Consider the following 24,422-nt stretch of genomic DNA (forward strand, 5'->3'; position numbering starts at 1 on the left):
AGCTGTTGAAAGGTTCAAAGATAATTTCACTTGTTCCAATTTTAATTGGTGGAAACTTCAGCTCATCCACATGGGATTTCCGATAAGTTGTGATAAACTAGGCAGTGACAATATGGTGGTGTCGTCAGCATACATGTGGATCCTGAAAAGAGGCCTCTAGATTAAGATGCGAGGCAGCAAGTTGATGGAAAAAGAGGGCTTGCATATTATGTTCTTGAGAGATTAGAGAGGTAACTGTAGTCACAAAAAGATAAATGACTGCAGATGATTCTGTAGCTATGATGATATAGATAAAAATTTAACCAGGTGGCCTCATCCACCTGAGAAGAAAAGAGGATTGTGTGGCTAACCGTGTTAAAGGTTACAATTTGAGAAAGAAAAGGAGCAATAACTTGCCATAGTTACATCCTTAGGGATGTAATTTCTGTTAATGAAAATCAATTGGAGAGGTTCAAACTTGATATTGTCTGCAAAATGGGCACTGACTTGGTGACAACCTGTTCAAGGAGTAGTAGAGTTCTACAAATACTCAAATCTGGCAACATCTGGAGAGAACAAAACAGATTTAATGCAGTTTAATATGATTTCAGAAGTAAAGGAGATTAGGCCTATGATGGCAATATGCTGTTGGAGGGGAGGAGGAAGAATGAAAGCGAAGGAGGGCAGGAGAAATTAAATGACAAAGATGTTGTGGAATAACAAATAAAGTGGAAGTGGTTACGTCAGAATAATGAAAGCGAAATCATGAAAAACAAGGTTCAAACCACAACATAAAGAAGCAGCAAAATGTTCACTGTCAGAAGTCATTGAATTCAACATTAAATTCAGAAGACTGTAACATTTCTTATGGGAAGATGAATTGTTGATCCTCGAACTTAAGTTGAGCTGTTTGAGAATGTAGTAACAGACTCAGGACAGAAATGTGTGCAGACTAGATGGTGAATTTAAATGGCAAGTATCTGGAAGCTTGAGATTTATATTTGTGGATTGGGCGGATTCACTACTTAACCCATTGCTCCTAGGAGGGTATATGGGGTAGGGCGTGTTGGAATAGAATGGCAAGCAGGGAAATAATTAAGGTGATGGATGTGGGATGAGGATGGTGGGCAAGGGAACCTGCAGAGGGTTGTGGATGAATGGATAGCATGGCAGCAAAGCTGAGAGTGAGAAACTTGGGAGGTAGGGGCACGGGGGCTGCTGGTGGCGCTGCCTCGGAAGCCTCTGACTGTAAGTCATACTCATCACTGGAGAAGTTGAGTGTTTCACGTGTTGAGTAGTTGCCCATTAAAAGTTTAAACTGTCTGTTCAGTTAGTGTAGCCATCTGAGGAGTCCTCTCAGACATTTTATGGGATGATTCTGGTCTCTGGAATTTCTGGAGATGACACAATTGCGGGTGCACGCTCACTGTTTCTCTCTCCATGATGCTGCTAGACATGTTGAACGTTTCCAGCAACATTTTTATTTCAGATTTCTGCCACCCTAGTATTTCATTTTTATTACCTGTTCAAAGACTTTGTTTGACCAAGCACGAAAATGGGCTGGGTGGCTTAGCTCACAAGCAAAACTTGAATTAATAACCTTTTCCTTGAGGACACACTTTTAATTGTGCTTTGACTTTATAGAGTGAATTTCCCTACACAGTTGTTAAAAAAAAGTTCCTTAATTGTGTAAGGATTGGGGGTGATTGACTTTTGTCGGGTAAGGTGGTATATCTGCCTTTGTGGGTGAGGGTGAACAACCTTTTTTATTTTTTTGCGAACGTATCCTGTTCTTTTCTAGCCAAATTGAAAAAAGTGAAGAAGAGGAAGAAACGTGAGGAGGAACTCTCATCTGGAGAATCGCCACGAAGAAGTGAGATGAAAATATTTGCCAAGTTCTCCCATGATGCTCCTCCTCTCGGTTCAAAGAAAAAGCACCTAAACTTAGAGCAGTTGAATACACGGCGACGCAAGGTCTGGCTCAGTATCGCCAAAAAGGAGGTTCCCAAGGTAAATACTTGAAAACGTTGCACAAAGCTGATCAAACAGCAGGGTTCCAGTGCTGTTCTATAGACCATTGCAGTGGTGGTTTCCTGCTTGTTTCCAACAGCTTCTCGTTGTACAACGGGATTTCATGCCACACATCCAGGAAATGGGCACCTTTTCCAATAGCTGTCACAACTGACTAGTAGACTTCAGTAGTTCTGGTTTTCATTAATGTTTGTTGAGCATATCTGGCAAAGTGGAAAGCGCAGACAATTGCTTTAGGGGAGCAAGGAGATCACAGAATCCCTTCAGTGTGCAATATTCAGCCCATGAAGTCCGCAGCGACCCCCCCCCCCCCCCCCAAAGAGTACTTCACCCATACTGCCCCCTTACCCTACCCCTGTAACCCTGCATTTCCCATGGCTTAGCAACACATCCCTGGAGGTGATGGGTTAAAGGTTAGGGTATAATTTATATTTGATTAGCAGTACAGTACATGATTGTTATTAGTTTTTACAGCACAATATTGAAATAGATAAAAAGCCTCAAGGATCTGTTTTGGGACTACTGCTGCTTGTCATTATTATAAATGACTTGGACGCAGGCATAGGTGAATGGCTTAGTAAGTTTGCAGATGACACTAAAGCCGGTGGAGTGGTGGGCAGTGTGGAAGAATGTTGCAGGGAGACTTGGATAAACTGCAGAATTGGGCTGAAAAGTGGCAAATAGAGTTTAATACAGATAAATGTGAGGTGATTCACTTTGGGAGGAATAATAGGAAGGCAGAATACCGGGTCAGTGGAAAGATTCTTGGTACTGTGGACGTGCAGAAGGATCTTGGTGTCCATGTACGTAGATCCCTGAAAGTTGCCACCCAGGTTGATGGTGCTGTTAAGAAGGCTTACGGCGTGTTAGGTTTTATTGGTAGAGAGATTGAGTTCCGGAGCCGTGATGTCATGCTGCAACTGCACAAAACGCTAGTGCGGCCTCATTTGAAATATTGCATGCAGTTCTGGTCGCCCCATTACAGAAAAGATGTGGAAGCATTACAGAAGGTGCAGAGGAGATTTACCAGGATGTTGCCTGGTCTGGAGCGCAGGCCCTATGAAGAAAGGCTGAGGGACTTGGGTCTGTTCTCATTGGAGAGATGGAGGCTAAGAGGGGATTTAATAGAGACATACAAGATGATCAGAGCATTAGATAGGGTGGACAGTGAGAGTCTTTTTCCGAGGATGACGACTTCAGCGTGTACAAGGGGGCATAGCTACAAATTGAGGGGTGATAGATTTAAGACAGATGTCAGAGGCAGGTTCTTTACTCGGACAGTGGTAAGGGCGTGGAACACCCTGCCTGCCAATGCAGTTAACTCAGTCACATCAGGGGCATTTAAACAGTCCTTGGATAAGCATATGGATAATGACGGGATAGTGTAGGGGGAGGGGCTTAGATTAGTTGACAGGTCCGCGCAACATCGAGGGCCGAAGGGCCTGTTCTGTGCTTTATTGTCCTATGCTCAATGTTCTATGAGATAATGGAGAACGTGGAGCAGTAGCAGAGGGCAAGAATGTGGCGAATGTATTTGCATGTCCCCTCCACAAGTCCAAGTTGTGTGGTATGTGCAAATATTAAATTTGATCCATAATGCTTTTGCACTCTTCCATGACCAGTATGCGTGGTTAATTGCACTTGAAAATTGTGGTGTGCTGCTTTCTTTGAACAGTGCAACCCCAATTACTCAAGTACTGTTGGGATGGGAATTTCAGGATTTTAACCCAGCAATTGTGAAGGAACAGTGATGCAGTCAGGATGGTGTGGACTTGGAGTGAAAGTTATGGGTGCCAGTGTTTCCACTGTATCTGATGGTGCATAAGCAGTGACAGACGTTTGAAGAACACAATGAAGTTCAGAAGTTATTCAGCCATTCTGATATAGAAATAAAACAGGTATTGTTGTCAGACCATGAGTAACAAGGAAATTAATGATAATCTTCAATCCCAGGAAGAGGCATAAAAATTGGACAAAAAAGCAGCAGACCTGAAGACTGGGAACAGTTTAGATTCCAGCAAAGAAAGACAAACAGACTGACAAAGAAGAGAAGATATAGTATAGAGAAGCTTGCAGGGAAAATACAGACCAATAGTAAAAGCTGCTACAGTTAAGCAAAGAGTAAAAGATTAGTAAAGTCAAATACAAGTCACCTACGGTCAGAAATGGGAATTTAGAATGGGGAGTAAAGAGGTAGCAGACGAATTAAATACATACATCAGCTTTGCCTTCACAAAAGAAGACAAATGATGTACTAAAAATATGGGATTGCAGTGCCTCATAGGAAGGAGGATTGAAAGAAATATATATAGAAGGGAGATGGTACTGGGGAAACTAACGGGATTAAATTCAGATAAATCCCCAGGGCGCGAGAGCAATTAGCCCTAAAATAACAGGTATGCTAGTGATCGTCTTCGTACTATTTGAGGCAACGGAAAACATCTAGTTGTTAACTGATTAGCTTGACCTTGATAGTGGGGAAAAAATGCTAGATTCCATTATGCAAGATTTAATAGTGAAATACTTGGAAGATAGTCACACATTAGACAGCTGGCATGGATTTATGTAGTCATATTGATTAATCTGTGAAATTTTTTGAGAATATAACTAATAGGGTGGATAAGGCGGATGTGATTTTAATTGCCTTTTCAGAAGGCTTGTAGGATCCCATATAAGGGATTAGCATGCAGAGTTCAAGTACGTGGAATTGAAATTCATGTATTGAAGTGGATTGAGAGCTGAATGGTAGACTGGAAGCAAAGATTAGAATGAACTGTTCTTTTACCGAGTGGCAGTCAATGACTTGTAGGGTACCGTGGAGATCAGTGCCTAGACCCCAGCAATTCACAATTATATTAATGATTTAGGCGAAGAAACTATTAAACTAGGAGGAGGTGTGTTGTGAGGATGATGTAGAAAAGCTTCAGTGTAATTTGGACCAGTTAAGTGGACAAATACACGGTGAGGGAAGTATAATGCAGATAAATGCAAAGTTAACCACTTGGGTAGCAAAAACAGGCTGGTAGATTTATTGTTTGAATCGCGTTAGATTGGTAAAAGGGCAGACCTGGGTGTCCTTGTACACTGTTGGCTGAACGTAAACATACAGGTATGGCAGGCAGTGAAGAAGATGAGCAGTATGTTGGCCTTAATAGCAAGAGGATTAGAGTTCAGGAGGTGGATGTGTTATTGCACCTGTGCATGGCATTGGTAAGGCCCTTCGAGTATTGTACGCAGTGACCGGTTAACTAATGAAAGGTGTTCTGACTATTGGGAAAATGCAAAGAAGATTTACCAGGCTGATTGCTGGGATAACATACAGGGAGAGGATGAATCAAGTATAGAGTTTAGAAAAAGGAGGGGGATCCCATAGAAACCCATAAAATTCTAATTTACTCTAATTCTAATGTGACGGGATAGATGCAGAAGGTTGTTCTTGGTGACTGGGGTCTCCAGAGCTGTTATGGCCTAAGGATAAAAGTAGACCTTTTAAGACGGATGAGGACTTGGCTGCACCAGAGAGTGGTGAGCCTGTGGAATTCTCTGCCACAGGAAATTGAGGCCGAAGCGTAGAAGATTTTCAAGAAAGGTGTTGATACAGTCCTTAGGAATAAAGGGATCAAAGTAAATTGGGAGAAGAAGGAACAGTACTGGTTAGCCATGATCATCTGGAATTGCAGAGCAGACCCAAAGGACCAAGTGACATACTTGTGCTCCTTTATTCTATGTTCCTATTTGATGCAGTTGTCCTTCCAGTTTTTATGAAATTTTTGAACTTGATCTCAAACAAAGTTTGACAAGTTTCAGTGCAGCTTGTACATGGTATGCACTGCTGCCATTGTCCGTGAGCAGTGGAAGAGTGAATTTTGCAGGTGATGGAAGGGTTGCCAGTCAAACAAGCAGCGAAGTCCAGGATAATGTTAAGCCTTTTGGTGTTGAATTTGCACCGTGCAAGTAAATAGAGAATATCCTATCATACTTTTTGTAGATGTTAGACAAGTTTTGGAGTGTCGAGAGATGAGCTACATCTTGCTGACTTCCTAATCTCTGATTTTCTTTTATGTACACAATATTTATAAGCTGGTCCACTTTAGTTTCTGGTCAGTGGTAAGCCCCCAGGATGTCAGTGCAGGATAATAATGCTGTTGAACTTTAAGGGGAAATAGTTCATTTGATTCAGTTTTGTTAGAGTGGTCATTGTGCTTATGCAGTGGAATTGCCTCATATCAGTTCTTGACAGATCCTCCTCTGTATAAACATCGCCATTTCAATATAAGAGAAGTTGTGAAAGTTACTGAACCCTCCACAATAGTAAAGCAAACAGCCCAACTTCGGGATAGAAATGAATAATCTGCTCTCAAATGTTTGGTTTGGGTTCCATCAACCTGCTCAGCCATGTACCAAACATGGACAAAAGATCTGAACTCAGTATGCCCTTGATGCCAATCGCTGCCTCGGTGACAAGGAACCAGAGCAAGATTGGAGTGGATGGCAATCAGGACGTTCTCCACTGGTTGGAGTTATATATAACACAGAGGAAGATCGTGTTTGGAGGCCAACCATTTCAGTTCTGACATCGCTGCAAGAGTTACTTTGCGTTGTGTCTTTAAGCCCAACCATTCTCTTTTCATCAATCACATCCCTTCCAACATAAGGTCAGAAGTGGGAATGTTGATGTTCAACATGGTTGCAATTCCTTCACTTGCTGAGGCAAAGTCACAGAGCTTCTAATCAAACGACACTGCACTGTAGTGACACTAGCTGGACTGCAGCAGTTTAATTGGATGGTTCACCATCATCTTCTCAAGGACAGTTATGGGTGGGTAATAAATGCTGATCTTGCCAACAATGCTTCCCTCCCCCAACCAAAGGAAATAAGTAATTTGCTGCTATTCCCATTATCATCAGATGGCGTCCCGGGAAAAGAGAGCACTTTCACAACAGATGATCAGAAATTGCAGAATGAAACTAAGCTCATGATGGCCACATTGAAATCATGACAAGACAAGAAAACAAAATGCCCTCTTGCGGTGGTAGTGTCCCTGCCTCTGGAACTGGAGAACTTGGTTCAAGCCTCACTGCTTTGAGAAGTGTAATAACATCTTTGAACAGCTTGATTAGAGAAATAGGTACAGGTATATCCTTAACAATTGTAGACCCTGTACAGATGGAATAAGAAACAAAAACAACAAACAAAGCAATGAGCCTTTCTCAAGATAGGAGAACACTTAATGAATTGGTTTTTTGGTACGTAAGTGTACTATGATCATCTAAAAAGCCCCTTTCTGTGCTGTAACCATGGTGAATCTTGTGAAGGATGAGGTTGCACGTGGGGATTTTGGTTCAGTTTATTCTAGCCTGGCTTTGAGGGTTATGCTGTGCTCATATATTGTGCTGAGGAATAACTAGTATATACTTTCATTGAAGGTCTACAAACAGAAGTCCTCTGCTCGGAATATGATCCTCACCAACACCAAAAAGGTAGGACTAACCTGCAGTGAAATATTTAAAATTGGTGGTAAACTAATGGGCTGTACACAAGTCATGAGGGACAGCGAGAGCATTTCAGCGTAAATTAGAAAATTGAAGCAGCAGCCCTTGCAGGTTTCAGTGCACTGGGCTTTCTGTTTTTATGGTTAAAGGATTTTGAAATATCAAAGACCAGTAGCTTGAACAGAATATGACAGTTTGAAGTGAAGGTATGCACAAGGTGAGGTCAGTGTATATGACTGAGCATTCACCAGCTTGTAGCACATAGTTAATGGTAGCTCACTATGTTCTACTATAATTTGAATTATTGAAGGTGTTGATTCAAATATCTTGTATTGTTGTCTGACCCCAGCTTGCTCACCACTGTATGCGAGAGGTACGGAGGGCTGCTATCCAGGCACAGAAAAACTGTAAAGAAACGCTGCCTCGAGCCCGGAGGCTAACCAAAGAGATGCTTTTGTACTGGAAAAAATATGACAAAGTAGAGAAGGAACATCGAAAACGAGCAGAGAAAGAAGCTCTGGAGCAGCGAAAACTTGATGAAGAGATGCGCGAGGTTAGAGAACTTTTTCCTAGTATTTTACGGTTGATAGAGCAATTATCAGATGACAAATTTCTGTGATAGATCACTTATGCAGTTTCTGGCCAATTTTGTCAGACGTCAATATGCTTTTAACCAGCCAGATAACAAAGACCAGTAGCCTGGAACCCCTTTCAAATGATACTAAGGTCTGAAAGATTTAAAGTAGGAAAAGGTTGCATAAAGCTGGTTTGTATTGCCTTGAATTTTTCAGGGTATGTGATGGTCTGTTTGTGGTGTTCATATGGACATAAAGCAGTTGTTGGTCCATTTAATCAAATATTTTCCTGCCTCCTATCTCCTTGCTCTTTTTGGATCTCTTAGTGAGCAAAAATTTTATGTTAGTCGTTTGGAGCGAATACTATGTTTCCACCAGTATTTACCTGAAAAACTGCTTCCTGATATCACCCCTGTTGCTGTAATTTCGAGGATTTGCTTTTTATTTTGGGCAATGGAACTCATTTTTTTAATCCTATCAAATCTAAGGTAATTTCGTGCAGTCTAGCCCCACAATCTAATCATTTGAGCACTAATATTGTTTTGGTAAATCTGCACACAACACTTTGTCCAAGGCTATTTAAGCCGTACTCAGCTGTGATGCATAAAAGTAGTGCTCCAGATCAGATCTGATGTGATCTGGGATTTCTGTAAATGATTTTGTTTGACTAAGCATAATGGGAGGTTTAATTTGAGCTGCTACTCTATCTATTCTGCAATCCAATTTTTTTCTAGTGATCTAAATATGATGTAGAATGGTTTATTTGCTCCTACTATTGAAGTGAGGAAAATTATACCCTGAAAATTACAAGCCTGTGGGTTGACATGGATTGTAAGGAGTTTATTTGTGGATATTAGATGGGAAAGATTTATGACCAGTGAGAGATCTATAGATTCCCTATGATCTCACTGTTGTGATGGAACTCTTCGAATGGATTATACTATTAGATGATGGCAATCTATATAAGTGATTGAGGTGGAAGATTCAGTGTAACATTTCTGAACTCTCAATGGCATAGAACTATGTGCAAGACGGTTGATGTGGATTTGGAGAAGCAAAGTGAGTGGGCAAAAATTTGGAAGATGGCATGCAATGTAATGAAGTATTGAAGCTGTCAACTTTGGACAAGTAGAAAGTGAGTTCCTTAAATGGTATGACCATTCATAGGGATTTGTGAACAAGGACTCCTGAGTCATTGAGAGTTTACTGCAGGTGTAGCAAGCAATTAAGGTAAATATTGGCTTTTTTCCAAGAGGAGTTTCAGCAATTATATCTAGTCTTGGGGAGACCAAACCTGGAGTATCATGTGCAGTTTAGTCACCTTGTCCCAGAATAAAATACTTCTCAATTAAGGCTTGTTCATCAGCCTGTTTCCTGTGATGAACAGATGAGGAAAGGTTAGATAGTCATGCAAATTACCTTTTTAAAGATGTTCCAAATGTTTCTCCTTTCACATGATGCTGCAACTTCTGGGCTTTGTGTATTCTGGGAAGACGTCTTCTCAATATTTACTCATCTCTGTTCGACACCTTTTTAAAACCTGCTTTTGTTGACCCATAGGCAAAAAGACAGCAGCGAAAGTTGAATTTCCTTATCACGCAAACAGAGCTGTATGCACACTTCATGAGCCGGAAGCGAGCGTCAGGGAATGATGCCTTGCAGGAGGAAATCTTGATGAAGCTGGATGACAGTGTGATCTTCAGACAGATTGACATTGGAGGAGGTGTGATGGTTAATGTCAGTCAGGAGGATTATGGTAAGAATGATGGAAATGTATGCATTTGATTCAGTAAGATCCTGTAAGTAAGGGTGTGTGTGTGACCTCTATGCTGCTGTTCACAATGGTGCTTTCAAACCTTTTTCTATCAGCTTCTGAGGGGGCGATAGAACCTTGAGTTAATCTCACTTTCTTACCTTAAATACTTGCTTTCCCCATTGTTGTTCCCTGTCTTAGATAATCCCTTTTTTATGTGGCTGCATTTCCTTGATTTTCCTCATGAGCCTCCAATATCTCCGTTATCAAAACAGCTTTCAGGTATGGCTCAGTATCTAAAGATGACAACTGGAAACTGTTTCTCCATTGTGAAGACTCTATTGGTGGCATCTTGTGGGAGTGCAATACTTGTGAAACCGTGTTCTTGTAAATATCTGCCCATTCAGGTTAGGAGCAAGTTATTGCAAGAATGTAATGTTTTGGAAATAACATCTTGCTCAAACTGCTTTAGCCCTAACTCGTGCTCAATAAGCAGTAGTCCACTGCATCTTGTTCTGATTGATAGCTTCATGATTGGTAAAATGTGTGGAGATCTTCATGAAAATGTCTCCTTCTTATAGGATAATGCCCCTAAAGGAAGATTCTGGAGAAAAAGCAACATTAGCTAGTAATTTCTGGGGATAAGATTCTTCATGACCTGCCTTGACCGTACCTTGTTTCTCAGTTTACATTCGGTTTGAGAGAAAGTGGGCTTCAACATGAACTCAGCACAACAGTCCTTGTAACCTGCTCCTTCAAGTAGATTATATTCCAGAAAGTTTGGAAGAATGATGTGATTTTCATTGTAATATCTAAAATTTTGGAAGAGGGCTTAATGAGCTAGGTAATGGGAAGCTGTTTCATATAGAAAGACAGGTGGGAAGGAAAGTTGATGGGGCAGCAATGTTAATAAGTGATGAAATCCGGACAATTGAGAGATGTTCGAGGCTTCGTTGATGTAGGCAGCATTTGGGTGGAGATATGTAACATCCGAAGAAATAAGGTAGTAGTGGTGTATAGAACCCCCCCAAAGCTGTAGCCACACAGTAGGAAAGGTATAAATCAATGAATAATAGGAGCATGTTAAAAGGTTAGAGCTATAATTATGGATGACTTTAATCTCCGTGGTGATTGGATGAGACAAGTTGGCAACGGTAGCTGTAAATATAATGAATTCAGAGTCCATTAGGGATGATTTCCCTGTCCACTTTATCATGCGCTCACCAGGGAGCAGGCTATTTTTGATCTGATATTGGAAAATGAAGTAGCAGTGATCATAACACTTTAACCTTCAGTTTGATAGTGAGACACTTAGATTGGACACAGCTGTTTAACTCAAAGGAAATTGAAATGAAAACAACGATCAAGAACAGGGAAGAAATGGCAGACATTTAATACATGACTTCACTGAAGTAGTAGTATTAGATAAGCTAATGGGCTCAAGGCAGATACCTGGTTGTAATTTTCCTTGGATTTTTGAGAACCTTGGGAATTATCGGATTCGTAAAAGGACACAAATCTTTACAAATCTCCATTGTTGACCATCCTGTTCAGAGCCTGTACGGACATCGTAAACCCATTTTCCAGATTTTTTAAGCTGCATAGTCAATCAGGCCTGTGCCTGCTGTAGAATATAAAGCGGGCAGGAGTGTTAGGATACAAGAATAAAGCAGAAAACCTGGGAGTTTAATTTACACACAGTAGTCTTGACATGGGGCTGTGATTATACAGTGGTCAGTACACCTGCCCGAACTTTGACTAAGCACTATATTACAAGTCCTTTTCACACTTGCTAGCAAGTAAAATCTGGCACCAAAACATATTGATGTGACTTTAGCAAATTTTTTTTTGTTTCACAAAATGCACCTAAAGAAACAAGTTAAATAAGAAAACCAGCTATACCTTGCCATCAGAGCTGGACATACATTGAGACTGTTCTGTAGAAAATGAAACACTGGTAAAGAACAGTTTGTCTGATGAACGCCTTCAGCTAATCATGTCTGTGTTGGCTATTTATAGGGCTATCCAATTAATTCTGTCCTCCTGTTTCCCCATAATTTTGCCATGTAATTTTTCTTTACTTTGAAATGTGTGCACAATTCTCTTTTGAAGGAGAGACAGTTACAAGGTAGCTAATGTCACTGGACAAATATCAAGAACGCAGATTAATGGGTTTGCAACTCACCATGCATGATGATGAAATTTGAAATCAGTAAAACAAAAATCTGGCATATAAATGTAACCCAAGGACAACTATGTAGGTTGTCATAAAAACCTGTCTGGTTCACTAATTTTCTTCAGGGAAGGAAATGTGCCATCCAGACCTGATCTGGCCTACATATCACTCCAAAAGCACAGCAACGTGGTTGACTGTCAACTATTAACTCCCCTCTGAAGTGGCTGAGCAAGCCACTCCGTTAGACCTAACTACTGTAGCAAAGGTGAGGTGAGAAAATAACTTTTTCACATGTGGTTCAGTTGAGGTAACCAAGGGGACATTGGATGATTATTGAAGTGGAAGCAATGCAAGGGTAAGTGGAAAAGGCCAGAAACTGACAGTAATTCTTGATGTTTGTACAGAGAGTCAATGCACATGTGATGGCCCAAATGGCTCCTTTCTGTGCCATAACATTTGTGCGATTTTGTGAAAGTTACTAAAACATCTTTAAGCGTCCTTTATAAGGACAGCATTTCGGCTCACAACAATTCACTATCTTGTATTTGAAAGCTGTTGCCGTTCCCAGTTCTCTGTATACCGTTTAAAATCTACCTTCCTGTTTCTGTCTAAGGTTTCAGCCTGGTGATGACCCCAGACAAATTAGTTCAGAAGGCATGCAGGTTGCTTGATACTGAGTAAGGTATCCCGAGCCGTGGCGAATCACTGAATAGAAGTTTCAACTATGGAGTTATTAAACCCAAGAATTACCAAAAGAATAGATGTATTGGCTCCACTGTTTCACAAGTTGAACCTTTCATCTTTGATACTCAGTGCATTTCTTTTTAAAGGGTCATTTTTACAGAACCAAGCACACAGCTGGTGACCAATATGTGCAAATTAACAAAAACTAACTTTGAAACAAGCTGCACTGCAACAGAAGTATGCAGGTTTGTTTTTAAAAAAAAACACCCTGTAAGGGAATCCACCAAATGGAGATTATCCTTGGATCGGGAATTCATGTTGAGAGCATTTTTCTCCGCCTTTCCTACCCCGCGGCTTCATCAAAGAGTTCTGTCCAGAGAAGACCGAGTGTAACAGTTAAATATTATCAGGTTGAAATCTTGCTGCACGTACCTGAATGTGTTTCGAGTCATTTACAGCCTTTTAGTTTGTGTGTAGTTTACATTCTTGCTTTTTAACCATGAATCTTTGCATTTCACGTGTTACAGAAGTGCTCTGTCAATAGTCCTCTGTTAGAAGATACACAAGCTGGGCCCTGGGAGCCCCAGTGGAATGTCCCATTCAACTCAGTACCTGTTCTCCCTTTGATACTGAGAGTGCTGTTCTGATTTTCCATCAAATACAGTTTTGCTTGGGTTAACGTTTTTGACATTGTTTTATTCTTTATGTCCAAGTTTGTTGCTCTTGTTTTTAAATTGCTTTATGACTGATTTCAAACCATACTGAAGGTCCTAAATCTTAATATCTATCAGTCAGATTTTCCTTTGAATTGTTGGTGCCTGTACTCTTATCATTGGTGACGACTGTTTACTTAGTACACTAATACCCTAAGGAATTCTCTACTTATTCCTTCGTACCTTGCCAGCTAAAATCTGCTTTCTGAAACCACCTCAATGTTTTCCTTTTCAATCATGATTTTAGTTTCCTGTCTTAGCCTCACCATGCCCTTCCTTTCTCCCCAAGCTCAGTGTGCATCATTTGCCTTTGCTATTTTCTGCAGAATCACGTCCATATATTTATGGAATCAGAGATATGTCGCACAGAAACAGACCCTTTGGTCCATCTCATCCATGTTGACCAGATATCCTAAATGAACCTAGTCCCACTTAGCAGCTTTTGGTCCATATCCCCGTAAACCTTTCCTGATCATGTATCCATCCAGATGCCTTTTAAGTGTCGTAATTGTACCTGCCTTCATCACTTGCTGTGGCAGCTTGTTCAATACACACACTATCCTCTGTGTGGAAAAAGTTGCCATTCAGGTCCTTTGTAAATCTTTCCCCTCTCACTTTATACCTATGTCCTCGAGATTTGGACTTGCCTAAGCTTGGCTTGGCTATTGACCTTATCCACACCTCTTATGACCTTATAAACCTCTATAAGGTAACCACTCAGTCTACAACATTCCAGTGAAAAAAGCCTGTTTGGCCTGTCTGTATAGCTTGAACCCTCCAATCCTGGCATTATCCTTGCAAATCTTTTCTGATCCCTTTCAAGTTTAACAGTATCTTTCCTACAGCAGGAGACTAGATTGAATGCAGTCTTCTAAAAATGGTCTCACCAACGTCCATGACAGCTGCAACATAACATTCCGACTCCCTGTACTGAATGCATTGACCAATGAAGGCAAGCATGTCAAATGCCTTGTTTATCACCCAATCTACTTACAACTCCATTTTGAAGGAGCTGTGCACCCGCACCCCTCAGTTTCTTTGTTTGGGAGCCGTGCACACCACCACCAACCCCCAACACCACCTCTCTTTCTTCCTCCACCCCCCCCCCCCCCCCCCCCCCCCCATGGCCCTACCGTGACGTGAATAAATCCTGCTTTGATTTGCCTTACTAAAACCTTCCATTTATCTAAATTAAACTCCATCTGCCACCACTCGGATCATCTGATCAAGGTCCTGCTGTACTCCAAGATAATCAGTGTTTGTGTCATCTGCACACTTCACATCCAAATCATTTTTATAAATGACAAAAAGCAATGGACCCCGCACCCAGCAGTGGTCACAGGCCTCCAGACTGAAAAGTGACCCTCTACCACCACCATCTGTAACCTTTTGAGCCAATTTTGTATCCACTTGGTTAGCTCTGCCTGGATTCCACATAATCTAACCTTGCTAACCAGTCTACCATGCGCAACCTTGTCGAATGCCTTGGTGAAGTGCGTGCAAAACTACTGCTCTGCCTTCATCAATTTTCTTCGTTATTTCTTCAAGAAACTCAATCAAGTTAGTGAGACACGATTTCTCATGCACAAAATCATGCTGACTATCCCTAATTTGTTCTTTCCTTCCCAAAAACATGTAAATCTTGTCCCTCAGAATCCCCTCCAACAGTGTAACCAGCACTGATGTCCAGCCAACTAGTCTATAATTCCCTAGCTTTTCCTTACCACCTTAAACAATGGCACGATATTAGCCAACCTGTAGTCTTCTGACATGCCATCCGTGGCTATCGGTAATACAAATATCTCAGCAATGGGTTCAGTAATCTTTTCCCTAGCTTCCCACAGAGTCTGGGATACACCTCATCAGGTCCTGGGAGTTTATCCGTCTTTATGCATTTTAAGACAGCCAGCACAAAAAATCCTCTTCTGAAGTACCAACACATCTCAAGCTTTCATTATTTATTACATCAAGGTGAAGCCAAGGGCTAGGAGTGTACAGGAACTTGAAGTGGTAGATGAGGTAACGAGTGCAGTTGACGGTGGATGGTAATCTGAGGTAAGAGGGGTTGAGATTAGAGTGAAGCTATCTGACACAGTTGGGAGAGGTGCAAGTGAAGCCAGAGGTGATGAGCATGTGGGTTGTAGTGGAAGTATTTCTCATCTCTAATAATAACTTAAGCCTATTGTTGTCCTCTAGTTTGATCAATTCTTTGCAATCTCTATGACATTGAGTTGTGTGATAGAATACTTTAAAGGGTCACATCTTGGTTCTCTGCTGATCTTGGATTAAGGTTCAAAGATGTAGTTGTGCATCTCTTCTGAACATTCTACATTTTGTATGCCGCTGAGAGTTGTCAAAAAAGCTTGGTGCCACCTGCAAGTTCCCTAATCTTAGGAATACCACTGCCAAGCCATTTGTATTTCCAAACATCTTCGTTCTCATCCACTGAGTAGCAAATGCGTATATGTATCAACAATAATATCATAATTCTCAACTCAACGCCTTTTTGTTTCATTCTTAATTATGACACTATATCCCCCACCTTGATGGACTTCACATTCCAACAGAGGGATGTGCCCCATTCGTTGAGAAGCACTGTCCTAGATAACCAACAAGGTGAACTGGCCACTTTTTAACCAACTCAAACTCCAGTAAGGGCTTCACTGTGCACCCTCGTCTTAATGCGTGCATTATTGTTTGTTTTGCAGATAGTGAATACTACAAAGCACAGGCACTGAAGAATGCAGAGGATGCTTTTCGAGTGCAGCAAGCAAAAGTGAGTGGCTCAAGTTTTGACTATTATTGAAGATTGTGTTCCACTTGTTCATCTCGCAGCCTAGTCCCTGGAGTGCATGCCATTTTTAACAGTAATGAGTTTGTTTTGTTTTGTGCTATAATTTCACCTGATCTGTTTTGAAGCAGCATAGAAGGTAAATTTGTACTAGTTCACTGATCAGGAATGAGTTATAATGGTGATGATGGGAACTGCAGATGCTGGAGAATCCAAGATAACAAAGTGTGGAGCTGGATGAACACAGCAGGCCAAGCAGCATCTCAGGAGCACAAAAGCTGGCCCGAAATGTCAGCTTTTGTGCTCCTGAGATGCTGCTTGGTCTGCTGTGTTCATCCAGCTCCATATTTTGTTATCATGAGTTATATGGGTGTTTGATAAAGCATTTAAAATGCACTTGGGTCACCATTTGTCAGCATGAGACAGTTAGTTTGTTATAGCCATTAAATGTGACCATCTTTATGCTGCTGCAGCAAAGCATCTTTGCTTCAGTTGCAAGAATTCATTCTACTTACTGTTATTACTCTGACGTTGGAGCCATCTTGCAACATAAGTCAATTTACTAATTTATTATCAGATAGGGGGTTTGTTTGTGCTTTAAATCTGGCCCGCCCTGAACGTGAGGTGAGATTGCCTTCTCTCACGAGACAGTTAGGCCACAGCTAGTGTAGTATGTGAAGTTCTGGCATCCAGATTAGTGAGGGGATGTGACGGCACTGGAAAGAGTGCAGAGGAGAATTACTAGGATATTGCCTGGGCTAGGCAGTTTCAGTCATGAAGAAAAATTTGACTAAAAGATTTGGGGTTTTTCCCTTTGGAGGAATGGAGACTGAGGCAGAATATGATGAGATGTACAAAATTAAGGGGCCTAGACAGGAAGAAGCTTTTTTCTGATTTGGAGTGATCAATGACCAAGAGACAGCTTGAAGATAAAGGGGCAGGAGGGTTAGAGGGAATGGGTGGTGGAAATCTGGAACTCTGGCTGTGAGCGTGGGAGAGGCAGGAACCCTTAGAACATTTTAAGAAGTATTTAGGTATTCACATCTGATGCCAAACCGGACAAGACTGTGTACCAACTGCTGGAAAATGTGCTTCGCACATTTAGGTGGATGTTTTTGACTGGAATTGGTGAGATGGGCTGAAGAGCCTTTTCCTCTATTGTAGAACTCTGCTTCCAGTGCATTTGCAAACTTCCTTAAATAAAGAGACTGATGTTAGGGACTGAATTTCAAGGAACAGTCATATTGGACTTAAAAGGTTTTTAAGGTTTGTCTGTCCACAGATGCAGCCAAACCTGCTGAGTTTCTCCAGCATTCTCTTCATCCTACTTGATTAGTATTTCATCTACCAGCTTTGGTATTCATTCCCTTCACCACTGACACACAAAGCAACTCACAAAAGTCCTTGAACAGTAATTTCCAAATCAAAACCTCTACCATCTATGAGGACAAGGCAGCACATCTATGTAAATGCTACCATCTGTATGTTCCCCCTCCAAGCCACCAGCCATCCTGATTTGAAACTATTTCACTATTTCTTTGATGCAGCTGGTCCAAAATCCTGGAACTCCTTCCCTCAGATTTTTCTACACCCTGAGGATGGCAGCAGTTCAAGAAGGCAGCTTCACCACCTTCTCAAGTGCAATTGGAGGCATACAATAAATGCTGGCCTAGTCAATAATACCCATATTCTGTGAACAAATTCAAAAACAAATTCCTTTAACAATTCCATTTTAAATATTTCTCTAGTCCAAGAAACTACCATTGACCACTTCTTCCTCTTTGCTGCCGCTGTCCATGAGCTCTAACTTAGCTTGCAAACGCTTTGTACAGCACTTTATCATGTGCCTTTGGAAGCATGTAGGCAAACAGTTGCAATGCCAAAAAACAAAAATTAAAATAGTGATTAAAAGCTCGGTTCTTTTTTAAAGAAAAGTTTTCGGGTAGGACAAGTAAGAAATGGAGAGGTGAACATGTGTAAGTGGGGAGTTGCAAAGAGTGCAATGAATTGAGACAAAGGCTCAAACTGGGGTTATGTAAAGTTGGACTTAAAAGAAAAGCAGAAAGCAAGAAGGGAAATTTAAGGCAGTGGATAGGTGGAAGACATTTGCAGATGAAGGACTTTGATTTTCTGTCTCCAACACATTGAATTCATCTGTCAGAGGTGTGGGTGATGTGCAGGAGAGATTTAATGTTAGCAAGGATGAATTGGAGGATGTGGAGAATGAAGAGTCATTGGGAAATGGAAGAATCATGGCTGAAGAAGAAAGAGGTCTTGTAATCTGTATTTGCCTTATTCGAGGAGGGAGTGTATTTTCCTGCACTGGTGCTTTGAGTCAACCTGCCTGTGTGCCAAATTGTATTGATATCCCTAATCTTGTAGACAGCGGTACTTTCAGTTGTATCTACTATTGGAAAATAGTACCTTGGTACAACAAAAGAGGATTACATTGGCTTTTCTGTGATGTGGAATGGATTTGTTTGTGATGAATTCACTCTGTTGACTCATTTTCTGTTCATGGACTTTCTCCATTAACAAACAAAGTTTATAACTTAACACTTAGAAAATTATAAAAACCAAAAGAACTGCGGATACTGCAAGTCAAGAGCAAAAACAATGTTGCTGAAATATTCCAGCAGGCCTGGCAGCATCTGTGAAAGGAAAAACAGAGTTAATGTTTTGGGTCCGGTCACCCTATTTAAGAACTGTGTTTTGAGGAAGGGTCACCGGACCCGAAACATTAACTCTTCTTTATCCTCCTTAGAAAATTATACCCAACTATGCTTTAACGGATCTACTTTTTAACATTCTACGCTTAACTATATTGGCCAAATGTCAGTAAAATTAGAATGAAAAGCATCTACTGGCTGAATGAGGTTATCTGAATCTATTATGGAAGGTGTGGTTTTTGAGTTTTTAACCTTTCATAGATGTTTTATTTTCCCAGCAGGTAATGTGACAACAGATTAAAATTCTGAATCATGCACTGAGACTCTTGCTATAGGTGGTTGTGCCCACAACAGCATTAAGTTCATTATAAGTTTTTCCTCTTAAAACTGCACCCTTCAACATAACAGCTGACCATTATTGTATGTACTTTTGCTTTCAGACCAGATTGTTCGATGAGGAAGCGAAGGAGAGCCGCATGGCTGCACTACGGGCAGCCAATGAGTCTGGGACTGGTTTTGGGGAGAGTTACAGCTTGGCCAACCCTTCGATTCGGGCTGGTGAAGACATTCCTCAGCCTTCCATGTTCAATGGCAAGCTTAAGGCCTACCAATTGAAAGGCATGAATTGGCTGGCCAACCTTTATGAACAGGTAAAATCTGTCTGTGCATGTAACTGAGTTTCTTTTGTTTAGTAGTAGTGAGAATCTCATTCGTCGCACCATTGTGCCAGATAGGCTATGAGGATTGGCAGTGTGTTTCATCAGCATAATGCAGACGGCATTTCATGGTTTCTCCCCGCTAATTTTGAATGGCTATCCTTGTATGGTGCACTGAGGACTGTTTGGCCTCTTGCCAGTAACATTGACTGATTTGAAGAGTTTTCTTTACATGAAGAAGATAACTCAACTCAAAGTAGTTGCACCATTTCCAAACTCTGTTTATCATTGTGTTGCACAGGACTTGAGTACCTCACTAACCATAACAACTGACTCCAAATTTTGGGATATCATTGCTTGTATATTTATGTACTATTTCATAGTACCTCTTTGAATGAAGACCTGGCAGCCTTAACTGTGAATGCCCGTCTTATGTGAGCACAACATGTCTGTCTCCAAATGGCTTGATCTTGATTTAAATTTTCTTTCGCTTTCAGGGTATTAATGGAATTCTGGCTGATGAAATGGGACTTGGGAAGACAGTACAGAGTATCGCGTTCTTGGCGCATTTAGCTGAGGTGAGATTTAGGATGTATTTGAGTTGTGAATCATCACAAAAAACTGCTGCATGGAGGCAATTTCTTACTCTTGAGCAACAGAGGTTGAGATAACTTCCACTAGCAAGTGTAACTAATTGCAAGGAGCCTCACCTTTCCTACTTTCTTTCCTCTTATACTTTAATTTCTCTTCAACTTATAATATGTTACAATTACCATGCCCTTTCATCCAATACTGTTGAACACCTGCTGTCATTTGGCACAAATTTGTCATAGGCATCTGATATTTGTAAAAACTGACTGGTTCGGGTATAAAAGGGACCACATGTAAAGTCAAACTGTCTCTACACTGCCTTCCTATGTTCTGTGGGTAGGCATAGTGTGAGCACACTCTAATAATGTCCAATCATTTGGAAAGAGGCTGCATTGAAACTCTCCTTGCACAGTCTTTTTTTTAAAATCATGATGTATAGATGGCCATGGGTATAATATGCTAATCAAAGGCCCTGGTTCAGACAGACCTACCTTCAGTCACAAGCAAATTCTTCGCAGTTTGAAATTCAAACTGCCATGCTATGTTTTCTGCAGACAATGTCCACTCTAATCCACAATGCTTGCCTAATCCCTCACCCCAATATAAGAGCTGATTGAGCAGCCTTTTCTGGTTGCGTAGGCTGTGAATGTTTAAATAGCCTGAACTGAGCTCAAATCTAAATCAGATTTGTACACCAGCTGGAACTGACAATGGTTGCATTGGCTGGATTGAAGATGGTAGATTTGGCTGTTCATCCAGAACTTCACTGCCTTCTTCCAAATTCATGCTAAGAACACTCCCTTTGACTCACTTCTCATTTCCGTTTCTGCAGTTCCCATATTTGTAGGCGCACTTCCAAAAGTAACTTGAAATTTGTGGTTGACTTGTAAACTGCACAATTTGTGTTGTGCTGTTGGTCTGCTGTATTTGTGCAAACACCTCAGTTAGCACTGATTCAAATATATGTACTTGAGGTGGAGGCTGTTGAATCCTTTTAACACAAAAATCAGTCTGTTTACTAACCAATTCGTTCAGCTGAATTTCGTGCACTTTTATTGATTGACTTGATTCTTGTGCAGAGAGAAAATATCTGGGGTCCATTTCTAATCATCTCTCCTGCCTCCACACTTAACAACTGGCATCAGGAATTCTCCAGATTCGTCTCTCGATTCAAGGTAACATAAAAGGAGGAGAAAGTGGTGCCATCAGGCTCTGCAATGTTGGAGTATAAGAAATTAAGTTTTGTAATCGTAGAATGTTGTAGTCATCCCTATTTCATTTTGTAACTCTAACTTGGAGATGTAAGTGTGTAGCTGTCAATGCTATGGGTATTTGAACTGATTCAGCACATCCTCTATTCTTCATGCTGCCTTCACAGTCTGAATTCTGAAATAGATACAGATGCATTTTATAGGTTGCATTCTAAATCATACAATTCTGTTTTAATGCCAAATAGTAGTCGAACAGGTTTAATAGCTCAAGTGACGGAGCTGTGCCAGTGCTAAGCTGGAACCAGGCTTTGCCAAGTGCTGTCAGGACCCATACTCTGGAATGAGGTGAAGGCCATGGCCCAGAGGTATTATCACTGGACTGTTAATCCAGAGACCCAGGTAATGTTCTGTGAACTGAGCTTGAATCATGCCATGGCAGATGGTGGAATTTGAATTCAATAAAATCTCGAATTAAGAGTCTAATGATTACCATGATGTCATTGTTTGAAAAGCCCATCTGGTTCACTCATGTCCTTGCCATCCTTACCTGGTCTTGCCTACATGTGTCTCCAGACCCACAGCAATGTGATTGACTGTTAACAACCCTCTGGGCAATTAGGGTTTGGTAATAAATGCTGGCCTAGCCCACATCCCATTCCTTAATGTTTTAAAATCATCCTGTTCACTGTACATCATTAGACCAGATTACTTGTTCGGATATCTCAGTAGAATGAGGTAACTGCTGTTATGCCTGGTTTTCTGAATAGTGTTGGCACCAGGTGGCAGTATTGCATTGCCAACTAAATTACTGCAAAGGGGTGTGTGTGTGTGTGTGTGTGTGGAATATTCTAGAATCTGACTGCAGCTCACATTCAAACATTGACAAAATCCTCTAATTTTTTTTAACAAAACCTGAAATTGTGGAAGAAAATCAGGTTTGGAGAGAAAGCAAATTTAATGTTTCAAGCCCAGTGACCCTTCCTCAAAACTGATGGTAACTGATCAGTGACAGGGATGTAGAGGTGGCTAAAGGACATGGAAGAAGGTGTCGAGACCCTAAAGTTATTGGACTTTTTTCCTTTTTTTTGTTACTTCAAGTGAAAGAGGCACATTCGCTAGCTCCTGTGTGAAAGATATAGAACGCTTATTAAAATCTTGTGTTTAAGATCATGGTAGTACAGTCAAGAATTTTAAAATTACAAATTAAAAATACAAGTTATGTTAGGCATGAATTTTAAGCCCTGTCCACTGGTTTCTGAGTGACTTGCTCCGTTTTAGATAGATGAGAGTTTGCAACAGAAAAAACCAGCAGAAGTGCCCCATTTTATAAATTTAGGTTGTATGTGATTTTGCTGACCTTTCTAATCCCAATATCTCGATGATAGAGAGTCAAGGAAGAAAGTGCTCTTATTCTACATAATGTTTCTCTTGACCTTGGCGTGTTTGAACATTGCGAGTTAATTACTGTTGAAAGTGTGTTCATCAATGCTGAAAAAATGCAGCAGCCTTTGTACAATTGGCAAATTTTCACAAACAGCAATGCGATTAACGCTAAAATAACAAATGTTGGATGAAGGAGAAGTAGTTGCCAGGACACTAGTTCTACGAAATAGAACCAGGGGTAGCTTGGCTCCCAGCTTTTTGAGGTCAGGGTCTTTATTTAACACTGTGACCAGAAGATATGATGTCTGACTGTATAGTACTCTCTCAAAGCAAGTGTTTTGTTGGTGAAACTCTCCTGGTAGGCATGGCAGTGCAGCCATCAGACCTTCTTCTGGCCACACTATATCATACCCATAAAGCTTCCAGTCTAATTCACTCTCCACACATGCATTAACGCCAATTACTACAACACCAACCCTGTAGTCATGATGTTTGCTTGCTAATATCCTACTTAATCTGATGCTGGTCTCCTGCTTGCTTTCTGTTCATTAGTAATGTTGCACTCTTTTCACACGTGTTACTGTCCCTGTGAGTCAAATCCCACTCATCTGTTTACTTTCCATGCTCTGCATTATCCAGCTTAACCTTGCCCATCTCACATGTTCTGTAAAACCTCTAATTATCCCTTTCCTAACATTGTCTTCAGTACTTTTTCTGAACCTTCCTTGCACCATGATGTCACTTGCCAAACCTTTTATCTCTATGCTGTGTAATGAATTTAAGAATAACAGAGGTTTATGGGGATAGTTTATGGCAGATAATTCCATATTCCAATGTGTTTGGAAATCATTTGAGATTTGTATCCCCTCTCTCTTGTCCCTCAATTTGAATGATGTGTACTCAGGATGATGAAGTTTTGCTGTGTACCTTCATGTGATTGAACAGGAAGATTATCAACGTACAGATCTTTAGGCATGTGTGGCACAATGTCCATGAACATTTGGATCTGGATTTACTTTTTTTTTGCCTTCTGTGTTGCTGCTCTGCTTCGTCATTTAATTAATGTGACTCAAAGTTTAATGCAAGTTGAGCAAGTTGTCACCATTGAGCAATTTGTAGAAAGTTCCTCCTGGTGATTGATGTCATTGCTGATGTGCTTCAAGAAGAATTTTAGGGCACTTCCGAAACATTTTTGTTGCCTTCCCCTGGTATGTTGGCCGTTGAGAGTTACAAAAACTCTCAATGCACCTGTCAGGGGAGTACAGATTTTGGCCTCTTGGACCCATCTGTCTAGCTCATTGTAGTTGACTTCACAGGAGTTTTGCTTTAATGCTTGTTCACCAGGCTTCAAGGAAAATGTATTAATGTCCGTTTAATGATCTCCCATTGAATCCAGAGGAGAAATTGCTGGTTGAATTTCATGAGTGCTGTTGCATGACAAAATCCAGATCTCACTGCAGTGCGTTGTAATGACATGCACAAGGATGTATGTTGATTTGCAAAGGTTTTATTGTCAAATATTCACTGCTGTAGTTTGTACAGTGTTTGTAGAAGTTTGCCAGGTGATTTGGCAGAAGTTCTGGTGAATGGAGTATTGTGGGAAAATGTGAACTCATCCATTTTTGGCAGCAAGAATAATAAAGGTCAGTTGTCTGGGATGCATAGAGTTGTATGCTCTTGTGAGTGAAATGCAAAAAATTATTCTACAAGCTCAGCA

General features: G+C 40.8%; 1 protein-coding gene across 4 annotated transcripts in view; it reads left to right on the forward strand.

Moving 5' to 3' along the window:
* The window catches only part of ino80 (INO80 complex ATPase subunit), a 177,304-nt gene that overhangs the window by 46,015 nt on the left and 106,867 nt on the right, over window positions 1–24,422 (forward strand). For all 4 annotated transcript variants that reach the window (XM_048537886.2, XM_048537889.2, XM_048537887.2 and 1 more), the window contains 8 exons: window positions 1,781–1,989; window positions 7,438–7,491; window positions 7,853–8,056; window positions 9,639–9,834; window positions 16,113–16,180; window positions 19,305–19,514; window positions 20,018–20,098; window positions 21,191–21,286. In XM_048537886.2, the coding sequence (XP_048393843.1) occupies window positions 1,781–1,989; window positions 7,438–7,491; window positions 7,853–8,056; window positions 9,639–9,834; window positions 16,113–16,180; window positions 19,305–19,514; window positions 20,018–20,098; window positions 21,191–21,286 (1,118 nt within the window). The remainder of the gene's footprint in view (window positions 1–1,780; window positions 1,990–7,437; window positions 7,492–7,852; window positions 8,057–9,638; window positions 9,835–16,112; window positions 16,181–19,304; window positions 19,515–20,017; window positions 20,099–21,190; window positions 21,287–24,422) is intronic.

This window comes from Stegostoma tigrinum, chromosome 10, assembly GCF_030684315.1.
Source record: "Stegostoma tigrinum isolate sSteTig4 chromosome 10, sSteTig4.hap1, whole genome shotgun sequence".
NCBI lineage: Eukaryota > Metazoa > Chordata > Chondrichthyes > Orectolobiformes > Stegostomatidae > Stegostoma > Stegostoma tigrinum.